At 27.5% G+C, this 24,503-nt stretch overlaps 1 protein-coding gene and 2 non-coding genes across 3 annotated transcripts in view; 1 reads left to right on the top strand and 2 right to left on the bottom strand.

Annotated features, from left to right (window-relative positions):
* LOC122517971 (synaptic vesicular amine transporter) overlaps positions 1-21,687 on the bottom strand; it is a 37,198-nt gene extending 15,511 nt beyond the window's left edge. The window contains exons 1-10 of the mRNA XM_043636609.1: positions 21,442-21,687; positions 8,305-8,447; positions 2,275-2,526; positions 2,039-2,195; positions 1,751-1,893; positions 1,465-1,647; positions 1,253-1,354; positions 955-1,129; positions 487-538; positions 156-339 (exon numbers count right to left, since the gene is read on the bottom strand). Coding sequence (XP_043492544.1) covers positions 156-339; positions 487-538; positions 955-1,129; positions 1,253-1,354; positions 1,465-1,647; positions 1,751-1,893; positions 2,039-2,195; positions 2,275-2,526; positions 8,305-8,419 — 1,363 coding nt within the window. The 5' untranslated portion in view covers positions 8,420-8,447; positions 21,442-21,687. The remainder of the gene's footprint in view (positions 1-155; positions 340-486; positions 539-954; positions 1,130-1,252; positions 1,355-1,464; positions 1,648-1,750; positions 1,894-2,038; positions 2,196-2,274; positions 2,527-8,304; positions 8,448-21,441) is intronic.
* Positions 673-745, bottom strand: Trnak-uuu. Its single transcript has one exon. It is a non-coding gene; the product is annotated as a tRNA-Lys (tRNA).
* Positions 2,879-2,950, top strand: Trnaa-cgc. The gene has a single exon. It is a non-coding gene; the product is annotated as a tRNA-Ala (tRNA).
* Positions 21,688-24,503: the final 2,816 nt, after the last annotated feature.

Below are 24,503 nucleotides of genomic sequence, written 5' to 3'. Positions count from 1 at the left end.
TTTCCCACTTTTCCGGTAACATATATATTAAAAATAAAATTGATACTAAACTTAATACCTCCGATTTTCAATAATAGATCGTAGAATCAATTATTTTAATTTTTTATATATTACCAACTATTTATTTATTTATTATTTTATTTATTAATTCTTACCTATAGCGAAGCCCAAACAAAATGCCACGTCTCCAATAGCGTAAACACTACCATAAACAGCAGAATGCCTAATATCTACCAAGTATCCTAATTCAGGCATCATTGAACTGTCTACCATGCCAATTGCAAATCCTAATCCAGCATTAGGAATGATTAAATGATTGATACTGGTAGCTAGAGGTATCTACAAACGAAATATAAAAATATTCAATCATGTTCATACAATTCTCTTATTTTCGTTTAATTTCGTTAATTTATTATAAAATAATTTTACAGAACAAAATTATATAATATTTTAATTATTAAATATATAAATTTATTGTCTACTTACACACATTAAACAGAGGCCAATTACAACGAGGCCGATTAGTGATGCTAACCACCTGTAAAATAAATTTGCGATTTTATAATTATAATAATAAAATTATGAATAACAAAATGCACATGTGTGAATATATATATAAATTAAATATTAAATAATAAAGAATTTTTTACGAAAAAAAAAGAAAAAAAAATTCGCCCGAACAGGGACTCGAACCCTGGACCCTCAGATTAAAAGTCTGATGCTCTACCGACTGAGCTATCCAGGCTGTTGTATATGTCGAATTTAAAATTATTTTTGTTAAGACTTTTAATATAATTAATTGAATAATCTTTATTTACTGTATATATTTATACTCAAATTAAATAAAAATTATATTTATATATCAAAATTAATAAGATATATTTTTATTGTTTAATTTATAATAATCACAAATTTGTTTGCAGATTTCGTGATTCGAATGAATGATTACTTTACCTGCCCATTCTGTGACCAAGAGGACCAAAAAGATTAGTTCCAATTAAATAACTAATACTCGCAGGTAAAAATGTTGCTCCTTGCTTCCAACGACTAGCACCCATCGTATCCATCATCCAAATAGGTAAGCTTGGTTCCAACATAGCTATACCCATATTTGCAAATGTTATTGCACCTGTAATGTATTGTAATTATATAAATTAATAATTATATAAATTCTCTATAATTATATTAAATAAATATTTATATTTTTTAATTAATTATTATATAATTATATATAATTAGTACATATACGTACCAGCAGCTAAAATAATATATGGATCAGTAACTAATGATTTCAAAGATGGCGGTTCGGCTTCCGTATATACCACAGATGGTTGAAGCATCAAAAGTTGTAACACTAAAAAAATCAAGTCATTTATATGAGCTTTACTTAATAATTTATTTATTTATTTAACTTTCTTATTTTTTGTCTTTTTTTTTAATCTTCACAAATATGAGTTTACTTACGTCCATCACCAAGAGCCAATGCAGAGAGTACTAAAAATGGTGCAGATTTTCCCACAAATTCATACATAACTCCACCAAAGGGTGGTCCAATTAATACTCCAAGAGCTAATCCACCAAGAGCTATACCCATCGCATTACCACGTTCTTTGTCATCTTGATATCTCTCAGCCAACATCCCCATACCTTTTTTATTTTTGAAAAATAAAAAAATTTGAATTTAAAACATACATTCATATTCTAGTCTCTTCAATAATAAAATATATATTCATTTTTTGATTTGTTTTACCTGAAACACTGGAACACGAGGAACCAATACCCTGAAGTGCACGTGCCAAAAATAATATACCATAACTTCGTCCAAAAGCAAATATCAATGTAGAGATGAACATAATAATGAATCCAGTAAACATAGGAATACTGTAGCCTATTCTAAAATTCCAAACAAATCATTAATTGTATTATAACATTCATTTGAAAATTACTAATGTAGACTTATTTTACAATCCTAGGGAATTTTTTAATAACTTACAATAGAAATATTTAGCTCTACCTTGTATGATAGTTATACAAATACCTGTGAGTAAGTGGTCCAACAACAGGATTAGCAAGTAATTGTACAAATGCTTTAGATGCAAACATCATCCCAACAGCAACGGTTTCTTCTAACAATTCTTTATGCCTTTGTTCCTTTTCTTTAAATTCAGCCGTTGTCGCATTTATCGTAGTTGAATCTAAATTCACACGATCACTCATAAGAATTCCTAATCTTTAAATCAACAAATACCCAGGTTCCAAGTTCTAATGAATTACCTGTCAATTCGGCAGACATTGTGGTATCAGAAAGAAATTCCAATTGAGAGTTACTGGATGTATTATTACAAGGACAAGAACATCTTGATATTGGAGGTGTAATTGGTGAAGTTGTAGTAGTCATAGTTGTAGTCGTTGTTGCAATTGTAGTCGTTGTTGTTATGACCTCTGCTCTGTGATTTCCTTCGAGATGTTCACTTAGGGTTGAGTTAGGATGTTTTATATCGTAGAGAAATTCCGGAATTATTGGAACTGTGCACAATACACAGATATCAATTATTTATTATATCGTCATTGTTAGTAAAATTTTTATTTCATTTTTTTTATACACGGAGTCTCAAGAGTCACTTTACCAATAAAAAATTCATATTTGTTTATTAATAATATTACAATAGTTTATTTTTCATTTCGAAGTATGAATCTTCAGTAATAACTAGTCTTGCTAAAAAAAAAATATTAGCCTACTCCAAATATCTAATAAAATAATATAATTTCCATTTGTTGAGTATAAGGAAAATTAATTATGAGACATCATAAATTATAAGAAAATAAAATAAAAACAAATTTGTGTATAAGAATTATAATAAACAATATTTAATACATTGGGGGTGTAACTCAGTGGTAGAGTGTCTGCTTCGCATGCTGAAAGTCCTGGGTTCAAATCCCAGCACCTCCAGCCAACTCGTTTTTTTTTTAACTCCAACGAATAAATAAACAATACTAATCTACGTAAGGGAGTTATTTTATCAATTTGTATTTAACTAAGTAAATTAAATACAAGAACAGATTAATGCCATGCAATTATTTGCACATTATGCACACATGCCTTGATTATTACGGTTCATTTATCTTCTATTTATTCATGTAACAATAAATATATATAACTAAATTCAAATTCATTTACTCTATATGTGTGTGTGTGTGTGTGTGCACAAACGAAGTCCAAAAATTAAAACTACTTATTTTTACATTAATAAATGAATTAATAAAAACAAAAATTACAAAAATAATAAACGGATGCATAATTCTTGTCTCAATTTCCAGTGTTCGTTTTTGTTAACATGTGCAATCATTTGCGATAATAATCTTTTGATCAATTTATTAGTTCAACCAAGTGGAATTTTATTTACGAATTGTGTAGCAACAGGTGCAGATTGCTATCATCGAGACCAATATTCCTATATATCAAATAAATTGATTTTTAAATTTCGTTGATTATAAAACAACAATTCAAATTATTTGACGTCATCAAACTTAAATCATTCCTTTTAAAGTTATGATGTGACGTTTCACGTTTGTTACACGACAAACGTTAAGGTTTTTTACCATTACAAGATTCTCATGGCACTACATAAATGCATGAGCACTTATTCGGATTGGTGGTATAATACACGACCCCCACCCTTATTCCTCCTGCTTATTCACCCCTACGAGCACAACCATACGTTTCTGACGTTCTTCGATACGGCACACAGAATGAAGTACTCTTTGAATTATACATGAGCGTCAAAAGGGAAATGGTCGAGGTTTCGTACAAGTGCGAAAGTTAAAAGGCGGAAAATTGCGTGACCACTTTTACCTTGGATCAAGGATTAGATTTTTTCTACCGTTTATAACTTTGATCATAGTTGTAGATAATTCAACAATATTTTTAATGTATTGAATGAAAAATTCATCACGGTTATGTGCATGTACTGTCTGTGTGTTTTCGTGAATTTTATTTTGTTTTGTTGTTTTTTAGTATTATCTTAAAAAAAAATAAAACAAAAAGTAAATAAAAAATAACTTAACTTTAGCAAGTAACTTTTATTGGTTGTGGTAGTTTTAGATATTAATGATTACATTGTAACGCTAACGTAATTCCTAATACGTAATTAGGTAATGAAATTTTTTTAGAATAAAATAAAAAGAAATGCAGTTGCTTAGATTAACCCTCCACCCTCTCGCCCCTTGGGATATTGTTTTCCGTCTCGAGGATCAGAGCCTAATCTCGTCAAGATCTTTAGACCCGTCTACTTTCAGGTTTTTACTGAGAATTCTGATTCCCCGAGCCGATATTACCTTCGACTTATGTCCCCGTGATACGATTTCCAATTTTCCTCCCCCTCTCCTCTCTATCTCCTATCTTTTTTCTCTTCTTTTTATTCGCGAGGATTTATTCTTCAAGAAAAAGAGCATTCCTATTAATTTCTTCTATTTTATTCCTAATGATCGTCGAATTGGAATAAAGGAATTCTTTTTTGATAATAATAACAACTTGTTATAATATTTTTCATATTTTTTTTTCGAAAGTACAAGTTGTAAAAAATATAATTGTTCAAATGGCAATCAATTTAATTGTTTATTTTTAAGATGGTATGTTGATGTTTTATTTTAACCCTCCGTCGATAATGTGGATATTGTCATGTTTGAATAAATATTTTTATTCTTAAATTAAAGTTATAAATAACACAATATATATAAAATATTAGATAATATTTTTAAAACCCTAAAGAACATTAATAAATTTTTTCAAAGTACTTTAAAATAACAATAACATTGAAAAAACTCATCCTGTGACGTTAGTATAATACACCATACCGACGGAGGGTTAAGTTAAAATTTTAATAAAGAATTAATTAATACAAAATGATATTGAACATTTTTGTTTTTATATAAAATCAAATATAACGGAAATATTTGAGATGATAATAGTTATTAAATCCTCATCAGGTATAAGATATTTTAATATTGTTATGTATAATAAGATAATACTATTATTATAAATATTTAGTAATTGATACAAAAATTATAATAAAAATAATAACGAAATTCATATAAATAAAAGAAAAGAAAGCACATATAGATATTATTTTATAATACGTATCCAATATAATCTGTGCACATGTATACGTATTTATGTTACTATAAAAAAAGGAATCACAGTAGAAAATGTTATTTTGTCTTAAAAAAGAAAATACGTTTGAAAGAAATTCCACTCTAGTCTTGAGTATCCGTTGAACTTCGATTTATTCGTGACGTTTGTCTCCTCGTTCATGTTGGTTAATCACAAGGTCTTACTGTATTTTATTTCGAAAAAAAGAAAACAGAAAAAGAAAAAAAAATATAAAACTGTCTTTCATTCCCTATCCGAATGTGCGTTCCGTCAAGCCTCGTAGAAGAAGTTTTAACGAGCTGCGTGAATTCTTTTAGTGTGTACCTTTTTACAACCGATTACATTCTCGTGGTACTTTGATAAGAGATAAAAGGAATCGTCGGAGCCGATGAGATTTAAAAAGAAACGAACCTTTCTAGACAAAGTAAAGATTCCTGCTGCTACTACTGCAAGTCAATTAGTTGGCCAATGTAAATGCCGAACGATTTTTTAACGTCTCCGTGACAAAGGACTAAAAAGGAAGCGTAGTTTGATATTGGAAAAAAAAAGAAAGGAAAAAAATGATTTGTCATTGTCAACTATTAACATAGTTTGCAAAACATTATTTGATTATATTAAATATTAATAAGGGCATAAAATGTGGTTCTTAGCATTGCTACTATATGCGAGATAACATCAACAAGAATCATTTGAAGAATCCGAATAATCAGCAGAATAACAAATTTATCAAGTTTCCATTTATTAACCCATTATCAACTAAACTAAGTAAATGCTTTAAAAATACTAATATAAAACTAGTATTTTATAATTTAGTAAAAGTGAGTTCTATTTACATCAAATTAAAGGACAAGGTTGATAAGTTAGATCAGTCGAACTTAATTTACAAAATATCCTGTGAAATGTAAGCAAAATGTACCACATAGTGAATAACAATACAATTAATTATAGAACAGACAAATAATTTGAATAGCATTTACAACGAAATATTCAAGTTGAACTATCATCAATAGGACGCAGTAATATAGAGGGCACTATAATAGTGAGGATACCTAGACTATTAGACACTAGTCCAGATTTAATCAGTATTGTTTTGATTAGGTGTTTAAATTTAACGATTTATGATATAACGATTTATAGATGCTATAAGTACAGTTTTATTATTTAAAAAAATATAAGAATATGTATGTCTTTGTAATAATATATAAGAGACTCTAAACTTTAACGATCGAGGTAATATTGAATAACTATGTATTAAATGTTTGATAATATGTATGCTTTTTAAAAGTCGTAATATATTTTAGTTGCTGAAGAAGTCCCGATGAAGGAACGAAACGTTCAATAAGATCGAAATATAACGTTTTAAATTTATATCCAGTCCAACTTCCCTGTGACACATTTATTAATAATTTTATTATTTAATTATATTAATAATATAGGAGTATAATATATACCATATATGGTAAACCAATATTAAAATATTTTATACCGAATTGTTCTGAACAAAATATTTCATTCTTTATCTAAAATTTTATAATAATAATCATAATAATATAGTATATATTATTTACTGTATTTCTTCTTTTTATTTTATATGCAATTTTGATATTAATTTAGATTTAATTAATATTTATATATAATTATTTTTCAATACTTATTGTGTATAAAAATGTGTAGTATATTTTATTTTTAAAATTTATCACCTGATTTTACAATTATATTTTATTAATTTTGTTGTAATTATTGTTGTTTTGGAAAATTAATATGTTCACACCGGTGTGTACCATCGGTGGCTCACACGAGTCTCTCATTGGGCGACGTGTACCACCGGTGGTTCACGCTTGGACGTTCCATCGGGTGGCGAAAAAACTAAATAAAAAAAATTGCCATATGATTGAAAATTTAAGTAATGTAAATTTAACGTATAGTTATTGATAAAAAAGTCAGAGTTCCTTTTTTTCTGAATATTTTAGAAATGAGTAGAGAAGAGAAAGAACCTAGCTTATTGTTTATATTTTCTATGAATTTTTTTAAAACATCATTTCAAGCAAAGTCATAGTTGGCTCTTACAACTATTACAATAAGTGGTTAACCTTTTCGCAACACAATCTTTATTTTTTTTTTTATATAACCGTTTGTAACATCCTGTAAATTTTTTTCTTGACTTTCTTGCAGGCTATTTATACGATTCGAGAATATATGAAACTTTATTTAAAAGTATTGGTTTTCCGATATCCATTTGTTCAATGTCGTTAACATTGGTTAAAAGCTGATCAATAATTTGTTCTCTGTTAATGTGTTTGTTACCCTATCTTTGATTTATATACCACGCATTTATTACGCATGTCCCACATATTAATTGCATTATAACTTTTCGATTCTATTTAACCGTTTTCCGCAAATAACTGTAGTAAGAAATCAGTTGGTCGGACAAATCAACACCCTTTTTTGCGTTAGTATAAAAAAAAAAACAGCATCAGGTTTCAGTTTATTTTTTTCCCTTGAACAATTGCACATGTGTGATTATCGCAAGTGGTTAACATACAAACAGGTTTTTTGTCGGTCCACTTACGAAATTTGACGCTGCTATGATTTTTTAAAATCATAACATCATCCTGTTTTTGTTTTTGTTTCACCTGTGGTGGTAGAAATTTCTTCTTTTTTTTGACAATCCCACAAATAAATGTTTTTCTTTGCAAAAGATCTTCGGCCAGAGGGACACTCGAGTAATAACTATCTCCTCAAACAATAATCCACATATATTAATCGCATTATCACATCATGTGAGTGTGTTTTTTCAATTGGTGTTTTGAACAAGAGAGAAAAGGTAAGGATCTTACTTTCATTCTTAATCATCCGTCTTCACTGTAATAGAATTCCAATCAAATTCCTACTTTAACTACCCTCTACCCTTCTAGTTATCTCACATAAAAATCTCATCACTCTCCAATACACTCACAATTCTTTAGGTCACTCCCTAAAGCTAGGGAGTGGCTAAAGGTAAAGGTTTCGCAGCTTGACCAAAAATTGACTACACTCTTTATTACGCCACAGGACGTAACATAATTGTTGTTTCGGAAAATTAATATTTCTTACTTGTACTATTTGTATTATTTTAATAATATTGATATATTATTCAAAATAAATAAAATACTCACCGACAGTTGTTAAAAGCATGTTGTCGAGCAGTAAAGCAATGGCAACAATCACGAGGACAAGTCTTCGTGATTCTCGACATCGCTGCAACCAACCACTCCATTCTGCGCCTCCCATTCTCTTCTCTTTCTATCCTTTACCTGATCTACAAAAAATATAAATCATATATAATAAATTATTTTTATACAATTAACACGTATATAATTACAATTTTTAAGTATCGAATTAAACTGGTGTATATTATTTTAATGTCGAGTAACTACTCAGTGATTTCAACAATGGACTCTTCTGTAACCACTCTTATTGTTTTACATGAATTCGATTTATAATAATGTTTAAATTATTATTGTCAATATTTACAAGACGTCACAATCATTTTCAAATCTTTTGTTTCTATTATGAAATTTTTGTTATCAATGATGAACTGTATGCCAGTTAATTATCTTTAGATCAATTATAGGATTTCTATTTCAAGAGGTTTTTATTGTTTTACGTTTCGTTTTTAATGTTATGCGATAAAATCAAATGCATTTTCTGTATATATTTTTTTTGTGAACGTCATAGTTAATTTAAAGAATTAAATTCAATAATAATATAAGTATAAATTAGTACTACAAATCCATTACAGTGAAGTATTACATGACAATAATTAAATACAAAGTAATTGGAAAAATTAATGCGATATATGAAATAATAATAACCCCAATTATTTGTACATCAACTTAATATATCAAAAAACAATGATGTCCATAACTAATTTAAGGAATATAATTTGACAATACCAAACAATAAAAACAACAGTATTACAAATTTCATCCTTTTACCAGTACTAAATTAAAAATAATGAAGAATCCTAATCATTTTGTCACCGATTTAATATTTCAAGAAGAAACCTTATCGAAGATTAATTTTTAAAACTTAAATACGACAATACTAAACAATAAAAACAACAATATTAAAGAAAATCAATGCTACCTTCATTTCTTATATTGGTTTTATTACACAACCATGATTAAAAATGAGATAACTAAAAAATTTCTATCAAATTAATAATAATTAAGATCCTAATTATTTTTTAACCAATCAAATATCTTGTTTTTAATTAATATTTCAAAATGGAGGATTCGAAATCTAACAATTTTCTTTTTCTTTTTTCTAATTTTATGGTTTTGATCTAATATAAGGAAAAATCAGACGTAAGAAATCGAAATTTGTCAATTTTCGAAAAGTAAAGAGAAATCGTATAGACGACACGTTAAATTCGATTGCTCATCGAGCCAAACACTCGAGGAGGAAACAGCCCAGCATCTTCGTTCGTAGTAAGAACGAAGCCGCAAATTGGCTGTATTGTATTAACACTTCGCGACGTTTGCCGGCTTGAACATTTCGATCTCAGCTCGAACGCGCTTTTAATTAAATTTCCTCTTGGTCTTCCGTTGGGATCTTTCATTCCCTTCAGTTTTTCTTCCTTTTCTTTCTCGTCTTTATAAGATATTTGTATTTATTTTCTCCAATTTTCATGATTTCAAAATATGAAATCATTAAAATTTTGAAAATCTACGGAACACGTTGCCTGTGTTTTACTAAAAAGTAATAATTGTATCAGTAAGATATGTGTGATAGTGATAATTTAGAAAATGACAGTGAGCAGCCTCTTGCAAAGAAATCTTAATCACACTATGACGCACAATCAAGTGATTCAAGTCAAGAGTAAGTTAATTATATTTTTTTTTTTATTGAAATTGAACATAACCAAGATCAGTTAAACACAAGACAAACCATTAATGTTATGTAATATTTTTACTATTTTTATTAATCTGACAATATCAGAATATATTAATATCTATTTTAGTTTTCATTGATATTTTTATATTTTTAGAGTAAATAATAAAATAATAATAATAATTTCTTAATTTTTAATTTTTGATTTTTGTATTAAATGAATATATATTTCTTAAATAGAGAATAATTTTTTTTTTAAATCTGAATATTGTGTTTTTGATTATGCCATATTTATTTCCTTTAATAAATAATCCTTTCAAGCATATTTTTTGTACAAAATGGTTTCGATGTTTCATATCTACCAGGCGTTCCTCGACGGCTTTTTGTATTTTTTTTTTTATTAGTATATATATGTTTTTAAACAGTTTGTTAAACGCAATAATTTCAAATGCTTAGTAATTATATTTTTGTGTTATTGTATGTTTCTTTTTTTTTAATGTCGTGTATATAAGAATGTAATATTTGTAATATTTGTATTATTTTAATATTGTTTATTTTTATTTATTGTATATGTTTTGAAGATTTTTCGTAAATACAAGAAATTGATAAGTGTAATAATAATAATCATTTTTTTATTGCATTGAAAAATCGTTTGTATATAAGAATGTAATATGTGTAATATTTGTATTATCATTATCATTATTTTTAAATTGCATATTTTAAATCGACCACTTCTCATAAACGTGAAACCTTATTCGCCTAACGATGATCATATTTCTTTTTTTCGATATATATCTAATACTAAAGTGAGAAAGATGTGCTCGTTCGAGCGTATATTCGTAACCACTAGCGAACCGATTCTCTACCACTTATGCTGTTCGTGACGATTTTATCACAATTCTTTTTCTTTCCGCACTCCTTAGCCCCCTCGTCTTTCTTTAAGTACCCCCTACATTTTGTTAGAATTTACAATCTAAGATTTTTATCATCAAGTTTCGTGACGATTTTATCACAATCGTTCTCTTATTATTTTTATTTTTTATAAGAACCCCAACATTTCGTAACGATTTACAATCCAAGATTTTTATCCTCAAATTAGCAGAAAATAAAAAATAAAAAAAAAAGAATAAAAAGCGTGGAATTACTTATTAAATAATTGAAATAAAATGAACGATGATTCTTGTTACTTCTAGATATTAGAATGAACAATGAAAAGTAGAACGATGAACTTTGATAATTATTCTTTGATATAATATGTAATAACCTTTTCACGATTGGGAGTCACATAATTCCCATTCATTTAACGAAATACAATTAACCGTATCAATTACGAGCTTTTAACGGCACTTCCTGTGTTACTCCGATGAGCTGTTGCCGGTACTCCTCCGTTTCTGCACTTCACACCCTCGCTACTTCTCTTTATACGTAATAACTCAGTTACCTGATGCTTTTAAGCCACCTAATTTTCACGCTCGCTTCGATGAAAAGGCTAGCGTTAATGGTAGTCACGATTCACCCTCTTTCTCTCTCTCTCTCTTATAGACACACACACACTCACATATAATTCACATTTACTCTTTCTTACATCTCACATACATACAATACAAATATAGGTTCCTCCTACAGATACATGCACACAATATACAATGACATGATATTCTTCGCGCACATGTCTACTAAAAATTTACACAATCATTCTCTTTCTCTGAGAACTGATAAAATATGATAGCAACAAACTGTACAAACACCTAACAAAACTATTCCAAACATACATAAATTCATATGAAATGACGGAAGAATGGAAAGTAAATTACTTAACAATGATATATAAGAAAGGAGGCGGATACAAATGCGAAAATTATCAAGACATTGCATATGGAAAAATTATAAAAACAAAAATAGAAAACGAGTACAAAGATAGCAAGGCAAAAGAACAAGCAAGTTTTAAAGTAAGATGATCAACAGTAGATTATTTATTTAGTTTGGTATAGGTGATTAAAAAGAAACTAACGTATGATCAAGAATCCCATCTATTATTTGAAAATTAACAAAAAGCATATGATAGTGTTTCACTAAAAAAGCCATAAGTAGTACTAGAAAAGATCAAGAAATGTTGATATACATATTTTAGGAAATTTAAAATCATCTCAAATATTATAATATATTGTTACAAATTTTTAATGTTAACTCAGTGACCTGAATAAAGCACTTTACAAATTGTTAATATTATGATAAAACTCTTAACATAATTTTAGTGAGCATTAATAAGACTCCATTGTTAAGTTACGCATAAAAATATAATTAATACATAAATAAATTAAAAAGAAAATATAATTTTACTCCTATATAATTAAATGTTATATATATATATATATAACAACAATAAAAGAATTTAATCTTTTATATAAAATATTTAACACAGACATTTAAAGATAATTATCTTATAATACTGAAGATAATTAAAATATTATCTCAGAAAACAACAATAAACATTGGTCCCTGTACATTTCAATAATTCATTGTCAATAAAGATTTATATTTCTTTATTATTAACATTAAAATAACAAAATTGTAGAACCCAGGATTCGAACTATCAGTGCCCACAGCGCACTGAGTTCACATTTTATGTGCCAATAATTATGACACTAGATTGAGTAAAAGAATGATTAATTTTATAATCTATTGTAGATATCATTAATATAAAAGAAATTTTGTATACATTTTTCGCTTTATATTTTATCCATTTTTATAATTACCGACATATTTAAATTTGTGCAATATTTTTAACGTCGATAATATAGTCAGTCATCCCTTCCAAATGAATTGAGATATTTATCTCGAAAAAGAATAAGTACTATTTCCCATGAGATACTGGCTTTACCATAAAAAAAATAAAAGCACGTAACTATTCATATCCTTTAAATATATATATAGACGCGGATGAGCAGAAAAAAAATATACTTATGTATGCGTTATGAAAAGTCGAAGATTGATAGGAAAAAAGAAAGAAAAAGGAAGAGGATAGTAAGTTAGAAAAAGAGAAATGGAGGGGAAGCAATCAGCATTTTTCTTGAAAGGCAGGTCCCCTGGGTCGCAGCATTATTCTCGGAAAAGAGTGCCTCTTGTCTTGCCACTTACAAGCTCCGATGCCTTCCTACTATCCAACATTTCCAACCCTCCTTTTACCAACCTCTCATTTTCTATCTTTCTCTATCTTTTGCACCCACTATCTTTCTTATCTTCTCGGTAATTACAACGAAGAATGACCATGCGCCCAGTCTGTTTGTACGAGGCTTTGCTACTTTTTACTTCATTCGGTGGACACTCATTAAAGTTTGACATTCCGTGAGGTACGTCAAGATCCTGTTCTTTCTTTCTTTTTTTTTTACTTCATTTATCAATCCGCATTATGTTCTAATGTATTTTCTTAAATTTCTAATCGGAACTTTTCTGATCGATTTATGCTAAAAGTTAGGTTAAGTTTATTCTATTAATTTACTTGTCTTATACAGTGAGTTTTTCGTCGAGAATTTTTTGATTGCCATACTGTACAGTATGTACAATACTTTGTTGTGTATTGCTAAGTAACGGCGTATGAGGAAATAAATTGCAAATGGTGTCCAAATTATACAGAAACTTATTGATCTCTTGAAGACAAAAAATTAATTAAACATAGTACAGATCACGTAATTTTGTAATTTTAATATTCAACAAAATTCAACTCTTACAACATTTCTTATAAACTTCCTAAAATTATTGAGTTATAGTTAAATTTTAGGCTTGTTATTACTTTATTTTTTTATTAACTATTCACCATTAAATAAGCCGTTCAAAAATATTTCATATAACAAAATACTCGATAAATATAAATTTACTATTTTTTTATTTTTAATTAACTTCTTTGAACAAAATTTATTCAATTTGAGATTATTGATGTATCAGTATCTTGTTTTCATAACTTAGCTCAATTGTTTAAATAAAGAATAATTTCTTTTTGAAGGACGAATGGTCAAAAATCCAAGAAGATAGTTAGATAGATAGATAGATAAATAGATAGATAGATAGGGAATGGGAAAGCCGCATTGGCAGTGTCGAGAGGGATGTTGATGCGTTGTAGGGGATTGTTGAAAGGGTTTGACAGGATTTTGCAATTGACAAGCTCACATGGTTGGTCGGTGATGAAGTGGGCCCCCTTGATTGTATGCCGACTCATTCGACCTCGTTATCTCTACTACATTCGCACCTTCTTTAGTTCTTTATTGTCCTTCTCTTTTTGTTTTTTTTTTTTATTTTTTTAATTTGCCTCCTCTCTTTCACATTCACACATACGCATACTTTTTTTTTTTTAATTTTACATGACACCCCATACATAGCTGTGCCCATGATAATACGAATAAAGAGAAAGAGAGAAAGAGAGTAAAAGGAAGGGAAACGTTGGAGCAAGTTTGCTAATAGAAAAATCTTGTCCAGTGTGTCCGAGGTCAGCGAATTTATTGTAAAACGTGACTATCACCCTCTAGCGTTAGCTTTAAAAGGACTCTCTTGAAAAAAAGCAAGTCATTGAAATGACTATTTTTATAGTAATAGTAGTAGCGATAGAGTGGGTCCGATATATCACAGTAAACGATCAAGAAAATAGATTTTTTTATATATTTGGTAATAAGCTTAATCGTATTATTTGAAATATGTTTAAGGGATAAGAAATAAGAGCAAAATAAACTAGGATGAATTTGAAGTTTTATTTCTTACTCTATAAAACTATTTACTCAATAGCAATTCTAATATTTGATAAAAGAATCAAATTGTATTATTTGGAATAAAAATATATTTGGAGAAAAATAAAGCATAAAACAGGGGTGAATGCTAAGTGTTTCTTTTAACTTTTAAATCTATCAATGATTATCTCTCTCTCTCTCTCTCTCTCTCTCTCTCTTTATATATTAAATAACGAATCTAATCATATTATTTGGAATAACTGTAAGAAATAATAAATCAAAGAAAAAGAAATTAGGACGAATTTCAAGTTTCATTTCCAACTCTTTGAAACTATCTACTTAATAGCAGTTTTAAATTATCTAATAACGAATCTAATCATATTATTTAATATATATTTAAGGAATAAAAAATAAAATAAAAAGAAATTAGGGTATACATTGAATGTTCCTTTTAACCTTTTAAATTTATCTACCCAGTAGCAATTTTAATATGCCTGATAAAAAAACTCAAAATTGTATAAATGTATTTGAAATATATCTTAAAGAAAAATAATCTTAAAGATAAGAAAATGAAACTAAAAACAAAAAATTAGATTACAAATCAAATGCTTCTATTAACTCTTTTAAATTTAAATATGCTATCCAAAAGCAATTTAAATAGATCTGATAATTAACCCCCAATCGTATTATTGAAAGTACACTTAAATGATAAGAAATAAAATTAATATACTTGATTTTAAATTTAATCGAATTATTTGGAATATATTCTAATAAAGAAAAGACAAAACGAAATAAGAAATTAGGATCCCTTATAACTCTTGAAATCTATCTATCTACCCACCAGCATGCATCGTCAAAGTTATAATCTTTGCACAGTTACTATCCAGTTAAAAGGGACTATCGTTTCCAGTTACATTCAGAGAACATATAACGCAGTTTTGTCGAATGAATGAATGGCTTAATTATATCTAAGAATAACTTTTGATACGGGTTACGAGGAAGTTTGTGAACAATTTACAATTGTTAGGTCAAATCCTATAATCGTCCTTACAAAACCTTTGAATTTTTACATAAGTAGTTTTTAAAAACATATAAAATAAAGATTAAAAGAAAAAACAGATTAGAATAGAAATCGAAAGAAGAAAAGAATAAAATAGGGAAGATATTGTGAACAATTGTTAAGAGCAAACTGTTGCTTCGTGGTTCAACAAGTAGATCGAATGAATCTTTGTCTTTTACCATTAACGTTTAATTTTTGATATCGTCGAACAAAAATGTTGGAAAAAAATATGTTCGTTCCGTTGGTTTTTCTTTATAATAAGATTGATATCTATCGAAATAAATATGATTTTTTGTCTTTTTTAAAGGAACGAAAAATGGAAAAGTCTTTTCTGTTTATATTATAAAGCTTGATCGTGCGAGTAATCGAGCAACCCTTTTTCCCTTCTCGGTTCTTTGTCTTTACGTCTCATAAAGTTTTCCGTGCAATTGCTCTGTTAATTTATAACCAACGTAATATTTTTTCCACATAGAAACGAACACGAACAATTTTTCCACACTTCTCTGATAGAAATCGCGGCTTTTTTGTGAAGCGTTAAACAATTCTTTCTGTTCGATCAGAATATAATAAAAAAAAGAATAAAATAAAATAAAATGAAATAAAATTAATAACCATCGACGAATATTTTCAATAAAAATGAAAACTCGTAGCACAACAGCAAATTATATGTTCTTACTTTCTTAAGTTACTTAAGTTAATTTATGTTACATTAAATATTAATGTGATTAGTATTTTCTAAATAATTTTCAACTTTTGTTAACAATTTTGTATATTAACTATTGTTTTAAAATTTATCTTTTATATGATTATGATAGTAATAATGATAATAATAAAATAATAAACTATTCAAAAAAAAAAAATAATAATAATAATAATAATAGAGTGTTGAATAACCTCTTAGAATAGTTTCATACAAAAATACACGTATGATAAAATACCGAGTGTCCTAATTTTTAGTTTTAAATTCAATTTAAAGCATTTAAAAGCTCATGTTTGTATAACATTTTTTTCTCATTTTTACTTATAAAATATGATAATAAAATTTTGTGGAGAAAAAAAACAGGAACATTTCGTATACGTACATTAATATAAGCATTCGCATAAAAACCTTGACTATTGATAATGCTTTCAAAATAATATTTATAAACGAAACGTTGAAATAAATTACATCATTGACAAACCAACAACAATATCGTTGAATTTTCAATAACCGAATAAACAAGAAAGTAAGAACATTGAAAACATTTTGGAAAGAACAAATGAAACACTGTATATTATTACCACAAATGTATTATCGGAATATAACGAAAAATGTATAACGATGCACGTGCTAAATAAACCCTCTCTATTACATTATTTTAATAATATTACTCGAAATTCTCTTACATAAGAGAGAGAAATCGTAACTTATGAAATAATAAACTTACACGGAAGCAGAGGATTGATAGAAGACGTTTAATCGTACAAATGATCCGGTATTTACTGATTCTTCGATTTGAATATCAACAGATGTTTGTCAGTAATAATCCAATACGAATGGCGGAGTTAAAACAGAATAATATGTTACCCATAATCTTACGGCGAGACAACATATTTACTATCAAGGTTGATACTTATCAAGAAATCAACAAATGATTAAAGAAAATATACTAGAGTCTCATATAACACGCGTTCCCTTTAAAATTAAGAACTAATAACAAATATTTTCAATAACAATGAAAGTTATTTGTAATAATAGCAAAGATGAAGATAATCAATATTTTCTAAACGGTTTTCAATATTTGTTAACAAATTTGAATTTTAATCATAGCTATAATATTTATTTAAAATAATAATAATAATACCCGTGAGGGGGCGGGTAAGAATAACCCCTCAGTAATTCCTACTTGTCGTAAGAGACGATTAAAAGGGAAACCCGTGACAAATAGAGGATATTATAATAATAATAATAATAATAATAATAATAATAAAATTATTATATCTAAAAAAAAAATAAAAATTATGTTACACGAGAAAAATGTTTCATACAACGCAATTTCTTGTTACGGGAGATTCATATAACACGTAACACATTAACTGTATTATACGAGAGTCTATTGTAGTTTGAATTTTATAAAAGAGGATCTAAATGACAGTATCGTAAAGTCAAGGAACAATCGAACAAGTTTTTGTGTGTTCTTATTCGTTTCTATTTCCTCGTAAAATCACAAACGAAAGACAAAATTGTTTCTACGTTCGGTATCCTGAAATCCGTGAAAAGACATGGGTAGGAAGAAAAGAGAGAAAAAGGAGGGATATATGTAAATGACAACACACGTGATAGGTGGAAAAAGATTAGTAAGGGTGAAAAAGAAAGGCACGAAAGAAAATTACACTTTACGATTCAATTAGGTTGAAGATGAAGAAATTTGTAACCAAGATTTTATAGAAGTATTAAATTGTAAATTGAAAGTTATGGGTTAATCAGAATAGTAAATTGGCTGATATCTATATTGAATCAATATTTCTTAATTAGTTTTTATAATAAAAGTTTAAGTATGTAGTATAAGTTCGAAATAGTAAATTAGCTGATATTTATATTGGATCAATATTTTTTAATTATAGTTTGTTTTTATGATAAAAATTTAAGTATATAATATTAGTGATTGGTTTATTTACTTGTTAGACAAAATTTCATGAACTTATTGGAAAATTTAATAAATATATTATTTAATATTAAAATGATCAATGTTGGAAAATTTATAAATTAAAATTTAATTTTTATAATAATATAATTTTATAATTAAATGTGTCTAAAGGAATATTAGTATGTAAACAGATTTTATTAATATGTAATAAAGTGACGCAACCTTGTTTCTATTATAAATAGTGACCATGTTATTTTAAAAATACTGATAAATTATTATTTATATTTTATTTCTAAACGAAAAAATAATATTCACATAACTGACAGTATATTTTACAAAATACTGTCCAGAAAAAAAATATTGTTAAATATTTTCTTGTAATAAAAAGAAAGGAAATATTGTATTTATGAGAAAACAAACAAAAAAGAAAAGAAAACGAAAAAACCAATAATGTAAATCCAAGCAAAGATGAGAGTATGTGTAAAGATGTTTAATAGTTTTTTTACATTAATGGTCGCGTGTCCATTTTGAAGAGTAAGGATACTGTGTCAACCTTCTCAGTTACGGTCCTTGACGAGCAGGTAATCGTATTATTGTCGTTAATTGCGACATTGCCTGCACTACTGCCGAGAACTTTCTCCCCAGGTAGTGCAAAGTACCGGGACAGGTTTATGCAGATTGCTTTATAACTTTGTTACCGATCATTCTATTAACCTTAGGACCCTGTAACTGTTAGACACTATCCTGTCGAATGATTTTGTCGAAACTATGAAAGAAGGGTGAAGAAGAGTAGTGAAATCTCTGATAAGAATCAATCAGATATCATCGTTTGCTTTTACCTAAACGCTTTTAACGATCATCATTTTCGAAGTTTTTGCTATTTTTTTTCGAGCTAAAATCATTATTTTGCCATCTATATTTTCTTGATATTTTAAAAATTTGAATTATTTCGATATTTTAATTATTTCCGTTGTTAACTGGTACTATATATAATTAATAAATTTTATTTACATGATTTACACACATGATTTACTTTTTTTTACACATGTTAACACGTTATTTTTGTTTTTTAAGTATAATAATTATGGTACTATTAATTTTATTTTCCCGATTATTTGAACACAATCATATATATATTATATATCTAATTTTGTTTTATCAGCATAATTCACACTTTCCGAACGTTTACAATTATTTTTAAGTAAGTAATTTTGTTACTTATGTTACTTTTCAAATTTTATTTCTATTTCGTTATTTTTACATATCTGTTAATTGAATTGAATATTTATGAAAAAAAAAATTAGTTCCAATTTTCCAAAATTTGTTCATTGAAAAACTTGTTGAATGACAAAAACTTGTCAAACAATCAAAAAATGATTGATAATAAGATCAAATTATTTGTATTTATAGACTATTAAGTATTATTTATAATCGATATTTTTTAACATCTGACTGCCACGCGCACTTCACGTGATTTGCCCGTGGCACCTAGATGAATTTTTTATTATAGAATGCATATTTTGTTGAAATTTTTTTTACAACAGATAAAGAGAGTTGTATAATCGTTATGCAATCGTTAATGAATTATTTGTGATGAAGTCATCGGTGACTCTTGAGGCGCTGTAGACCATTTTTGTGATTATCAGTTGTTTCAAACTCTTCAAAAATGGTAGTAAATTAGAATTTATGGAAATCTGTAGTTGATTTGTCTGATCAAATGACTGTTTATAGTTATTCATTGCGAAAAATTATAAAATGTTACAAGAAATTGGCAATAGAACTTTTACTAATTACTTGTGTTGTATATTAAATGGTATTATACAAACAAGTAACTCGAAAAATATTTTAATTCTCGATTTTAGGATGAAGTTAGCGATGTATTTAGTGAAATGTTCTGATGATGAAGATTGCATTTTATTAAGCAATTACGTACAGGCAAAACGTCGTTACATGACATGCATATTTTTCTTGTATTAATAAAACTATTTTTGCATGTTCTGTATATCATTATTTCCTTCAAACCCTAATAAAAACAATGGTATTATTTTAAAATTTATCAGTATCGATATTTATTCTAATTATGTATTTTTACTATTGATCGTGTTGAGATCACCGGTGACCAACACGGCGGTCAACGTGTTAATGACTATGATCAATAAAATCTTTCAGTTTCTTTGCTTAGTTTTCATATTGAATGATGAGTAGAACGGATCACATCAGATAATTATGTGCAAGTGACACGTGGAAATGAGAAAAGCGTTCCGACGAATGACAATCAGGAAATACCGTATTAGGATAAGAAAGAGGGTCTTTAAACTGTGACCGGAAGCGGTCAGATGTTTCCCGCAGGATATGTTCACTTCAAACACACATTCCCAAGTGAAAAGCGCACCTGGCTCCTGTCTAACGTGTAATTGAAATTCACACCGGCAAAAGATTTCACACTTCGGTTTCTTTTCATTGTCAATAATTGATTTAATAATTTGATCATTTTCATTGTAACTACATTATTATATTTTGAATTATTTTCCGATCGTTTAAGAAAAATTGCTGTTTAATTTTATCGATTTTTGCTCGGTGAAAATTAGAAAAAAAGAACTTAATATTTTTTGATATAAATAATTATATAGTTCAAATTTATTTTCAAATATTTTTCTAGTATATTAAATATTAAGATTAACAAGGATTTATCAGTAATACTAAATAATATCTTTTTCTTCTATTAATCAATAAATAATTTAAACAAACAATCCAAATATAACGGGAGTCAAATTTTTACAATATTAAAACAATTCAACTTAATCGGCACCCTCTTTCAGTAAAAATTACGAAGAAACAATGAGTGAAAAATAACGCAAGCTTACGATAAAATTTACTATTTTTTCCAACAATCATTCAAATATTTTTATACGGTATAAAAATAAATTGTAAAATTTTGAATCACTGGATAAAAAGAAAATAAAATAAACGGAGAGGAAGAAAAACGAGGAAAAAAAAAGAAGCTGAAGTACTTACCCCGAAGTTGAAGAGAACGTTAGACGGGATTAAAAAGTCCGTGTTAATCTAGGATACAGTCAGAAGTTGTTAGTTGAATCAGCCTTCGTGGAAATGCGGTGCTCCCAGATGGAAACCCCACGGACGATTGATAGCGATAAGAGCGATAAGGGTGCATCTCACCCCGGTGTTTCCGGCTCGGGGCCGTCGCTCTACCCACCGTCGTCTGCGTCTCTCTGCGTCTGCTTCTTCAGCTTCCTCTTCTCAATCCTCGAGGAATGGTCGCGCGCGTCAAAAGTTCACTTGGGCGCATGCACCAAACCTACTACCGAACTAACCCAACGAACGAACGGACCATTCTTCATCCCCCACTATTTTATACTCGCAAACTGTACGCGATAAAATCACCTACTCTCCTATTACTTATATTCCAGTTCCATTCTACGGTATAGTTAGTCAAGGATTTTTTCAAAGGACTGATACTTAAAAAAGTAAGAAATTTTAATGATTTGATTTATAATTTGTTTATATTTGAGTTACATTAAATAAATGAATTATTTTGTAAAAATTATATATAAGAATCGGGTGATTATATTATAATTTTTTTTAGTGAGGTTCTATGGAATAGTTAGTCAATGATTTTATTTTGGTATATTATCTGAAATATGAAAATTAAATGATTTGGTTTTAAATTTGGGTATGTTTGAATTTTTATTATTGGAGAATTATTATATTTTCTAGAAATTATAATGGAAGATTGTATTTAAACTGTTCTTGTTATGTTTTATGGAATAATTAGTCAATGATTTTCTTTCTTAATAATACGTAAAATATAACGATTCAATAATTAAATTAAAAATTTTTATTTTCATTTTTGAGTTTCATTAATTAAATGAATTATTTTCATAGAAATCATAAAGTAAGTATTTACTATTCCTCTTCTGCATTATCTTAATTAATTTTTATAATTATAATAAAAAAACAATGGATGTTAAATGAATGAATTAATTAATCGAATTAATTAACGGAATACCGATTAATCAAATGAAATATTAGGAAAAATTGCTTAGAAAGGAATAATAGACTATTAAAATTCTGACGCTCATGGCCGAGAAATGAGAGCATCTAAGTATAGTAAAGGAATGTAATGTGCGACCAAAAGGAATGCAAAGATCTCGAAGAATTCTCGATATGAAGGGATCCCTGAGCTTGAACTGGCTCTTTATTAAGATGCCTTTTATCACGTACCACTACAAATCGAAATACGTCGATTTTAAGTACATCATGCTTATAAATAATTCTATGAAAAATTGCCATTTTAACATTAAAGTATATGTAAAGAGTTTTCCATTCAATAATCTATCCATGCATTTTATTAATAAATTTTATTATGAAACGAATTGTTGGACAATATTTACATATCATATGACCCATATATGTTAAATGAAAATAAAAACTCGAATAAAAATAGTCCCTAGAATTTGATCAATACTTATCAACACAATTAATCGATAGGATCAATTTTTTATTCGTTATTTTATTGATAATTAAAATATATTTTTGTCTTAATGTGTGGATTTGAAGTTTAAAAGTTTGCCGATTTTTGGTAAATTATAATAATTGTTTTATTTATTCGATTCTTTATTTTTGAAATGAAAGAAAAGTTGAAAATAATATTTTGAAAATAGTATCTAATTTTTATTATTCACTGACGATGAAAAAATCCTCTTGGATTTCCACATATCATCGGCTTTGGGATTCAGTAATTTTTTACGTCTCCTTTTTATAGCTTTTACGTGATCAGAAAAATTATCCTACTCGTTGAGAGTCTACTTTTAAAAACATTGGCATGATCAAAAAACTTGTTTAACAAAAATAATATTAAACTTTTGCCTTTTAAATACTTGATTCTCCATTTTTATGTATTTATTTAAAGCTGTGGATTTTTATGCACATAAAATATGAAAGATGTGTGAACTTTATACTGGTAAAAAATGTAAATATGTGTAAATTCACGAATATGTCAAATATAGATTTATTAGTTGTTTAATTATTCCGTAATTAATGAAAATTAAGTTCATTTCCACTTTCATTCAACTTCTGTCTATATGTTTTTATTTTTAAATATTTTTAAATAAGCTGCTCAAAGGTGCCACAATAATTTATTCTACTTTCAGAATTTTTTTTAAATTTTACTATCAAAGCACTTAATCAATATTTGACAATTTATATTTGAAATAAATTTCTTTAATAATTAGGCTTAATAAAGATAAATAAAAATAATTATAGTTTCACAATTAAATAATAAATAATACGAGCGTAAATAATAAAAATGAGAAATCACAATACTTACATGGATATATAAAGCATAAAATTTATTCAAATATTTTTGGGAGAGAATAATTCATTCGTTTTTCTGCATATGAAAAAAAAACTCTATAGAAAAAAAATAATACAAAAAAATTTAAATTTAAATTTACAAAACATATGTGGCGTACAGAGTGTCCTACATTTAATAATATTGTGAGAGCTTAATCTACATTACAAAAACAAAAAAGGGAATGAAGTTTGTGAAAAACACTGTTACAAAATTATGAACGAATTGTGTATTTAACGCGACCCTGATGCAACCTTTACATATCTCGATTTATACTTATGAGAAATTAAAAACTAAAAACAGGTTCCCAATTAAAAATTATTTTCATAATTTTCTAACAAAAGGGTTATTACTTGATAAATTTTATAAAACATTTTTTCTTTTTTTTTGTTTAAATATAGATTAAGTCCTCGCAATTTGATCGTCAAACTTTCTGAGACGACTTTTTAAAAATAACAATTTCAATATGAGAATATACACACACACACACACACTTGTGTATAAAAATTCATATATTTATTTCTGAATGATAACAAAATAATTATTGAATAATTGTATACAAGTTTATGATTTAAAAAGTTTTTCGATTACCACCTGTGGAGTCGAAGTCTCGGGAAGGTGACATATAAATTCCAGGCACAGAAAGCGAACTCACTTGTTGATTTTATCAAGCTCCCGGGAGGAAAACATGCGAGGTAGTGCAACT

This window comes from Polistes fuscatus, unplaced genomic scaffold (assembly GCF_010416935.1).
Source record: "Polistes fuscatus isolate 324 unplaced genomic scaffold, CU_Pfus_HIC Scaffold1, whole genome shotgun sequence".
Taxonomy (NCBI): Eukaryota; Metazoa; Arthropoda; class Insecta; order Hymenoptera; family Vespidae; genus Polistes; species Polistes fuscatus.
The sequence above is the reverse complement of the archived record's forward strand: the minus strand, read 5'-3'. Positions and strand labels throughout refer to the sequence as shown.